This window comes from Corylus avellana, chromosome ca2 (genome assembly GCF_901000735.1).
Source record: "Corylus avellana chromosome ca2, CavTom2PMs-1.0".
Taxonomy (NCBI): Eukaryota; Viridiplantae; Streptophyta; class Magnoliopsida; order Fagales; family Betulaceae; genus Corylus; species Corylus avellana.
In genome coordinates, this window is record NC_081542.1 from 13,542,209 (window position 1) to 13,551,713 (window position 9,505).

Genomic DNA, 9,505 nt, shown 5'->3' on the forward strand with positions numbered 1-9,505 from the left:
ATTAGCAAATTTTTGCCCATATTAATCTTCAACTAAGCTAATGGGAGCACCGTAAGGATTGGTTGATGCCTTAAAATGCTAATTAAATTTTAAAGAGAGAATATTACAATTTACGTATTTATAGTTCGTGATAAGAGGATGTACATGCGGCATATATCAACCGCATGCATCCATTATCTGCTATCCACATATGCGGATACAAACTGCATTCGTATACCATTTATATATAATTATATTTTTTATATTATATTCCAAACGACGTGTTGGATAATTATATGTTTACATTGTTTTCAAAAAGTAATGTAAAATCAATATATTTTCAAAAAAATTAAAATCAAACATTTTCAAAAATATTAAATCAAAACACTAAAAACTAGTTCAAATTATTTTCGAAATCGTTTAAAATAGGCTTTAATAAAGACCCAAAGAAGGCCAAAAAGAATAAAATAAGTACAAAAAACTCATTATCTAATCTGTGAATAAAGGATAATAAACGCATTTAATCGGCACAATAACCACGCAAATGCAATTAGTAAAAGCATTATGCAAATATCTAAAAGGGATATCCGTATTTTGCGAATGCGGATACTACAAATAACCATAGCCACACCCACATCCACATGTACACCCTTAGCTCGTACTACATCCGAAGGATTAACCAATGATTTGAAAGTTTCCTTCATATCAAAGTGCATCTGTTTTTGATTGGATAGTATAATTCGAGTTGCAATGAGGTTACCTATTTATTATTTGTGTTTTCTAAACGTTCTTCTTGAGATAGAAGATAACACAAACTTGAATAATTTTTTGATAAGTAATGTTGTATATATCAAAAAACACAAACTTAAATAATTAGATTAAAAAACATTAAAGGACGCAAAATTAAGCGAATAAAATGCACTTCTTAAACCCCACATTAACACTTAAACTCAAAGCAACCTATAGAGAAATAAATTGTAACTAATCCAACCCCACCTCATTCCCACCATTGTAATTTAAAGATTTTTTTTTTTTTTTTTTTTTTTTTTTCAAAACCACAAATTCAAATATCCAATGTCTTCCATCATATATGCGGTTTCCACCAGCCGCAGCTTAAGAGAAAGAAAGCATCTGTGAATACAATGTCAACTCGTCTTTTTCTTTTTCTTTTTCCTTGTTCACTTTTTCGCCCCCAGAGGGAAATAAAAAAACGTTATACAGCTGGAGAATACTTGCTCACACCACCAATTCATATGTACAGACCGTCTTGACTGGAACTTCAAGACCGGAAATGTAAACTCATTTCATACTTTCTACCAAGAGTTTTTTAAACTTACCTCCTTGCCCAAAGCCAGCACCCTGCACAAATTTAAGAATTTCCATCTACAGAATGTACATGAGACACAGAACAACCACATACTCTGGCAACACGTCGGCTTAATTAGTTGCCAACACGTCAGTCTTTATTTACACTGCTTTTCGCTTTGATTGTGCGAAAATTCTACACCATCGATCCCTAGTCTTGAAGGCCTAAAGCGGAACTTTCTCCCTTCTCCCCCCATTTTCAATGAGATGACTCTGTAATTGCACAAACCCAGAAGCTTTTCTTAATTTATGCATCAACCTGCGAAAAGGAGAAAAAGATGGGACCAATACAGAGTAATCAGAAGCAATCAGAGACATTATTAGTCAAGCAATTGTTGCGTCTATGGTTTCAGGTCTCTTACCTTCTTCAGAAAAGGAAAACATGCCACCAAGCATTTCATCGTCCTCCCCATCCTCCCCTGGTTTTTCCCTCTCACAGTTGCCGCTGTCAACATCAACAGTACCAACTTCAGTTAATCCATGGCAATTGTGCTGCATTATCTCAAAGTGCCCCGCCTTAAACAACGGCCCAAAATCAACTGGATTGTGCACAGTTGCAGGCGCCTCATCAAGGCCATTCATATTATAAGCATATTGGTCAGATCTAAAATTTGAGACCTCAGTTATCCCATCAGTGTTTAAACATGGGGCTTCGCTTGTGACACAATTGTCAACTTGAGAATCGACATTTTTTGGATGCTCGGATGGAATAGATACAATGTTTGAGGAGTTCTGCTTCAATACAGACGGCTCAACATTAGCATTCCCTCTTCTTTCCAGGTAAATCTCATTCAAAGTTTGGCAACCAGATGCATAAGACTTCTCACTATTTATTTGATCCAAGTCAAACAAATTCTCGATTCTTCTTGATGAACCTGAGACGAGTTTTGAACATAAATAAATTAATAGGAATTCATGTGGACTCCATTTTTAAGTATAACACTCCTAAACCAGAACTGCATGTTGGCTAGTAGCTACACTAAGGAAGAACTAGCACATCCTGGAGTGGAAGGATTATATCTTTAGACTCTTTCCTCCAGTAAGTTAATGCAAAAACAAGAGAGCACTTTCAGCAGTTTGACATTAATTGTTTTCAATCAAGCATAATATTGACAGATGATGTCCAAATACCATTTAATTCTGAAAACTCATTTCTTACCCCCATCAGAGCTTTCAGTTGAACTAAGTGATGCTGGCTTTGAGTGACAAATAACAGTCTCTTCGTTGATCTTGCCTTCACCTGGATGAGGCTCTGAAGATGATGAATAAGGATATCTTCCACCAGAAAGCTCTCTGAATCCAACAACAACAAGCAAGTACTCCATAAATAGCAGAAATAATCAGCACAATAAAACAGGACTCATGGACACAGACAGTTTCTTCAGAACAATGAACTTATATGACGTCAGACAAATTCTGGGATCATGTCTGACAGATTGAAATTCTCAGTTTCTTCAAAGTGAACAGAAGATTTGCTTTAACTTTATAAATCTCAGAGCAATCAGACAACACCCCAAGTTGTCTGGGCAACACTCCAAAATTGACAAATGGCAAAAGTAGAAGATAATGTGAGAAATTCTTGGCAGATGCAACTAGACCTAAGATTGCACATTTATGTCACCAGATAACTGTAAACTGTAGCAGCCAAGGAATATACATTTATGATCAAATATTGAAAGGAAAATTATTGTTGTAGGCACCAAAATCTATTGAAAGTATATGATACAAAATTAACCCTAGCAGTAACAAACCTCAAGGCTATGGTAAGAAACCTATAAGCCATCTTTAAATACTTCGAGAAAATCCATCATGAACTTGGAAAGAAAAAAGATAAGAACCATCTAAGTGCTTTGGTAACAACGAAAATATGGACTAATGAAGTGACACCTAGGCATAAAAAATAAAGGTAAAAGTATAATTTATCCCGCTTATCAACAACAACAACATCGGCAATAATAACAGTTAATAGAAGTCGTTGAAAGGTTACTTTGACATGTCCTTTTCAATTAACACGCAAATAGACCACCATCCTTGTCCAACAATAGACAAGTTCAAAGCCATCTTAACCACAATCATTTATCAAGATACAAACATGAAAATATCATGACAAGAATCAATAACCAATTAATATAGAGATACCAAAACCAGAAACAAACGTATAATATATGGGCATTACCTGTCACTCCAGTCTGATTTGATGCTAAGGAAATGGTCAAAAACAGGCAATAATTCCTTCCGCCTTATTTCAACTTCATTGATGGGGACTTTTTCAACTTCAAACTCTCCATGATCAAGAGTATCAACTCTTGGAGAATCCATCATATAAAAACAGATCTACAATAATAACAATAAAAAATTAAAAATTAAAAAAATAAAAATAAAAATCACAACCAAAATAGCAGAAGATAATGGTCTCACAACTTTAACACAAGAAATACCTTAGATTTTTGCCATATTGGTAACCTTCCAGAGCTTATCTGCACCTCTGCATTAGATATGTACCAGTGAGATCTTTCATGAGACTTTTCAGAAGTTGTCACCATGTCTTTACCCTGGATACCATCATTTATGTACAGAAAATCCATTCCATAGTTATCTCCAGAACCTGATTTATTATGAATCACCTCAGTAGCATCTTTTCCATGAAAATTGGTACCAGAAAAACAGTCCTCTCTCTCTGGCCAATCTGACCTTCTGCATGCATCCCACCACTGAATGGGTTCAACTTTCACTCTTAACTCATCCTCCTGCATATGTACAAATGAAGCTGACTGGTTCCTTGAACCACTGTCACATCTTTCGATCCCAACTAATGGCAGAAGTTCATGTTGAACTACATAACCTGATGGAGTATAAACTAGCAGATGCTCCAAAGTATTGGCCTTCGAGTTAGCATGCTGAAGACTTTGAGATAAAGAATTATGAAAAACAGCAGCAACAGCACCAGATGGCACAAAAACCTTTCCCGTTGCAGAGGCAGTAGTATTGCTAACTGTATTAAGCCATCCGAAACTGCTATATTTTATTCTGCTCACAACAGAGAGGGCAACAGGTGGTGGTGGTGGTGGAAAAGATTGCTGATTACTGATGCAAGACGAAGTAGACCACCAAGGTGCAGACAAAGCCGGAAACAGGGAGGGCTCTTCACCTTGGGAACTAAGCATTCTAAACCCTGCATCGCCACCAAAAGGGGACAAAACAAAAACATGGCAAGTCCCCTTGGATGAAACAACTGCAATCCACTGACTGTAATGACTAAAGCAAATGTCTTGAATTATCTGTCAGATAGATAAACAGAGAAAAGGGAATTAATAAAACTTATATGAATCTAGGTCTTACAAGAAAATCAATCTGTAGAAACCAATAATCATCTTTAAATTGAATGTATACTAACAGCTGATGTTATCCCACGATGCAGCTGGTAAAGATGCACATGAGAAGAGCTCCAGTCATAACTTTGAGCCCCCGATCCACTGCGTATGCAAGATGGCATTATCCGGAAGACATTTATGTTTTTCCCATACACCGAGGCAGTAACCAGAAGGGTCCCACTAGGGTCAAAACTTAGTGCAGATATCGGACTGGTATGAGCTTTAAATTGCGATATGACAGCTCGGGAGACAAAATCCTTGACAACAACCTGCAGTCAGCCATTACTACTGAGAGTCACCAACTACATCTCACTTCTTCTTTCCTTTTCAGCATTGTCATGTTCATAGACTAAATAAAACATTAACGTTTTATTTATTCGGTCAGAAAGAAGTTAGGGCCGAGCAGTCATTATATGCTGGTAGCTTTTACTCCAGATAAAGAATTTAATGATGGTCAACTATATCATGAAAACTTTGCAGAATATGACAAGAAAGCATCAATAAGTTTAGCCACCAAAAAGTTTTTTTTTTTGATAAGTAATAATCAAGTTTTATTAAAAGCATAAGGCGCCCCTACGTACACTGGAAGTATACAAGCGGGAACACCTAACTAGAGAAAGAAAAAGAAAGAGCAGAACCCGAAACTCACCCACAAAAGAACCCCAACAGACCCACCCAAAATCCCTCAAAGCAAACACCCAACAGACCCATTCAAAAACCTTCAAGAACAAACACCCAGAGAATCCCAAAAGCCTTCAAAACCCACACAAATCGTTAGAACACAAAAGCCCTAAGATACAAGCCCTCCCACCCGAAACCCAAGACCCATATAGAGGCTCAGCGTTAGCCACCAAAAAGTTATGCTCCAAAAGTAAAAGAGAGAGTTCATTTCCAGCATTTGAGTGAAGTTTTACATCATTATGTAACATATCAAAGGCATTATGATTCAAGCATAATAATAGCAGGGTCGGCTGACACCATTTCCAGGACAAACAACAAACAAAACTTACGTTTCACAAGAGATTTTTAACTTTCACATCAGATAGGCCCAATATTAAGATCAATGGTCTCCATATAATAGTTAGAATACGCAAATATCCAGAGGGAATTAAAGACAAACCATCCCCGCATTATCCATATCTGATCCTGCATGCCTGCCAACTTTCGCGCCTGAATTTGGTGATACTGGAGAGTTCGATCCATCAGGGAGCCGTTCTTGACAATATTTAGATAAAGTTTTGCATCCCATGTCCCCCAGGTTGATTAGTCCAGCAGCCAACTGTTTACTAGACTCCATTGCATAGCGAGCCACCAAACTCCCACTGCCCGGTGATGTTGATGGGCTAACTCCAGGAGAAGGAGAGAGGTTTTGTGGGCTTAAGCGACCCATGTTAGACACCAGCGGGTTGTTGGAAGCATAAGCTAACCACCTTGGACCCACAGCCATCGGACCAAAACCAACGTTAACCCCACCGGTTCCCTGTCCTGCCAACCGAGGAACAGGATGGGTGAGAACACTGAACTTATTCTCGAGAGTGAGAGCGTCAAAGCAGTAAATCTGCCACCAAATATCAAAAAGATTTAGTCAATTAGGTGGTACATAACCCTTATATTATAAATGCCACTGCTTTCAATAGATTGATATCACGATAGTGCATCACACCTTCAGAGTACGAATCTACTTCTTAAGTCCTGACTACCAAAAAGGACTTCAAAAATTAAGACCAATTACTGACAGAAATACACCATCCCATTAACAGCCCAAATCTATATCCTAAGCAGCAGATTCATTGAACAAGTTAATTGCAGACTCATGATAACATATAGGTGCTCACGTTAGGAATTAGGAGTTAAAGGCAGATGAATACAGAGTACAGAAAATCCGAAAAATATACTGGATGGTTAAATATCATTCAACCTACATATCTGTACTTCTAAACTTAACGTGGTTCTAACTAAATAAATGCCATAGATAAGCCATCTTACTTGTGTTGCAAGACCCACAGCTACTATCCGAGGACTGCATCTAACCATACAGACAGCAGACCGGAATCTCAGGACATGCACAAAGCAATGAGACCTAAGGGAGTAAAATCGAACAGCTGTAGGAGAATTGGCACAGTTTCCTGATCGGCACTCCATGTTACCATCTCTGCCTAACCCACCCAAATTGCTACGGTTTTGACCAAGGCTTGAACTATTGGTTTCATCCCCTGCAACAACCAGCAACAAAGGATGTGACATTTTGAATCCTTCATTACCATCAGTCAATGCAGGGAAGGGCTGAATCTGTAAGAATGAAACTGGGCCATCACGCTTCGAAACGAGTTCACTGAAATTAGAGGCATCCTCAACAACAAGGACTTGAAAGCCATTCTGATAACCAAGCAAGAGAACATGTTTGAAGACAGATGGAACAAGCTCTAGCCTGTCAAAGCCAGCCCAGGTTACCTGTTCACCAACCAAAGTTCAGAAGCACAATCTGGTAAATACAGCTCTACAAAAAGGGGAGCAGATGCATAAAGCAAAGAAATAGGGAATCCAACACTACGCATTGCAAAAAGAAAAAAAAAAATGTCTTCAGAATCAAAATATTGTATAATTTTAACCCCAATCCACATATGCTGGAAGAAATATACATCATGACAACACCATGGAATATTATCTATAAGGTGCAAGCTAAAAGAAAGCACCAAACACCATTGTATAAAATTAAAAGCCAAAAGAATTGCATGAATGGCATATAGATTAACTCTAGTAGAATACATATGTAACCATACCTTTTACAAACAGTCTTGTTTTTCCAAAGCAAGGTCATATTTAAAATACAGTTCAAACACTTAACAAAGTGTCATTCAAACACAATCATTTCCCACATAGTCAGTATCATGCCCCTTTAACTTAATTTCCAAACTAAATTTCACCAATCTCCCAGTAAACTATCACAAACTATGGGAAGAACCAAATGCGACAGATTTGGTAAGATTATATGTTCTTCACTCACATATGAGAAAGGCAACTTGAGGTCTAAATTTTTTTACTATACTAGCACCATATAACTTGCTCAAACAGCTAAAGCACTATTAAGAAGCTGTGTATTAACTTCAACATAGGGGTGATCACGGATGACCAGTTGGTAAAAGCCCATAAGCATGGACAGAGCCAGGTGGGGATGCCAATCCCCTCCCCAAAAAAGAAAAACAGAATTTCGTAGTTTCATTACATTAGACCTATTTTTTAGACTAAAAATGTGGTGTTCATTTTTTAAAAAGAAAAAAAATAAAATAAAATATACAATGAGAATAAATAGTTTTTTAAGCGCAAAATCGAATACACTGTATCACATACTTAATTTTTCATTGTCAATACACGATATTATATGTTGAAATTTTCCTGAAACATCCAAACATTTAGTGGATAATTTTTCTTTTAAAATTACAATATAAAACTAGGTTTTGAGTTTTGTAATTCTAGAGATACTTTCAAAGTTGTAAATATTCTCTCTTTGTCTCCCCCCTCACCAACTTTGGCTTTCTTCCCCTGTTTTTCTAGTTACCACTAAATCTATCTTTCATCCTATTATATTAACAGAAACATTCTTAAGCCAATCCCCCCACTACATTTAAGCTGAAGTTGAATAATATATGTAGTCTCACTCACAATGTAACTTATTCCTCCGTATTTAAACATATTGCACGTACACGTGTGTTAAAATCTTATTGCAGCATACAGTCTGCAGACGATTTGCATATACTCAAAGTGCTCCTGGCTTCGCCACTATCCATGAGGCCTATGGCGTTTTTGAGTTCAATTGAGATACTCAACAGGCTAGCCACGTAATGAAAGTTTCAGCTCTGAACTAACATAAATTTTGACAGGCATAAAAATCAAAGAGATTTTACAATTAAATCTCCCATGCGAAGCAAACAACGATGAACAGTATTAGGCAGAAATTTGAAGCATATATCAAAGCAAGTCTGGAATTTACGAAATAGGAGAGAAATGAAAAGTCAAAGTCTGAAAGATGTACCTGATCCTTGTGATCCTCGGAGGAAGCAGAGGAAATCGAAGCGGCGACCGACGCGCCGGCAGAGCGTACCGTGGAAGCGACGGTGCTGGCATTCGTGGAAAAGGTCTTGAGGCACGAAGATATGGCCCTCAGAGAGTTGGGCAACAAGCCGTTGTTCTTTCCCTTTCCCTTCTTCATCATCCACCACTACCTCTCTCAACTGCCACAGACTCGCCGGAGCTACTCCCTCCGCCACCTCCTCCCTCTTCCTCCACCGCCTCCGAAGACGAACATCTCCGATCGCCGCCGACGATCGGGCATGTCATCCGATTACTTCAACACGATCGCAATCGACCACACAATCCCAAAAGATAAACACTCGCACAAATCTCTTCTCCGTTTCCTTTCTGTTTGACTTTCACACCTCCACGAAGCCTCTCTCTCTCTCTCTCTCTCTCTCTGTGTTTTCTGCTCCTATTTCACATTCTCTCTCTCTCTCTGTAGTTTCAATCTAAGTTCACTCTGCTTTCTTTCGCTTTCTCTCTCTCATCCACTAGAGTTATAAACACACCGCTTTGGGCTGTATAAGTTGAATTTCACTTCTTCTTCTTCTCCTTTTTTTTTTCCTTTTTCTTCTTTTTTTCTTATTTTTCTTATTTTGGTTAATTTTGTTTTTTTCTAAATTTTAAGGAAAATAATGTAAATAAAATAAAATATTTCTAAAATATGATACACCTGTACTTTCACCTACTGGGCCCAGGCCAGGAAGTCCATTCCAAGC

General features: G+C 37.8%; 1 protein-coding gene across 1 annotated transcript; it reads right to left on the reverse strand.

The window, feature by feature from the left end:
* Nucleotides 1–1,117: 1,117 nt before the first annotated feature.
* On the reverse strand, nucleotides 1,118–9,293 carry LOC132172341 (autophagy-related protein 18g-like). The gene is made up of 9 exons (XM_059583825.1): nucleotides 8,746–9,293; nucleotides 6,702–7,166; nucleotides 5,836–6,273; nucleotides 4,739–4,984; nucleotides 3,783–4,622; nucleotides 3,521–3,678; nucleotides 2,504–2,637; nucleotides 1,707–2,219; nucleotides 1,118–1,603 (listed from the first exon to the last, which is right to left on the reverse strand). The coding sequence occupies exons 1-9, from the start codon at nucleotides 8,923–8,925 to the stop codon at nucleotides 1,599–1,601; spliced, it is 2,979 nt and encodes a 992-aa protein (XP_059439808.1). The 5' UTR covers nucleotides 8,926–9,293; the 3' UTR covers nucleotides 1,118–1,598.
* Nucleotides 9,294–9,505: the final 212 nt, after the last annotated feature.

Excerpts from the sequence above, each read along its gene's own strand:
- LOC132172341 (XM_059583825.1), bottom strand. The coding sequence starts at position 8,925 with ATGATGAAGAAGGGAAAGGGAAAGAACAACGGCTTGTTGCCCAACTCT. Across the intron at positions 7,167-8,745 it reads CCGAGGATCACAAGGATCAG|GTAACCTGGGCTGGCTTTGA; the intron begins GTACATCTTTCA and ends GTTGGTGAACAG. Across the intron at positions 6,274-6,701 it reads CTGTGGGTCTTGCAACACAA|ATTTACTGCTTTGACGCTCT; the intron begins GTAAGATGGCTT and ends ATTTGGTGGCAG.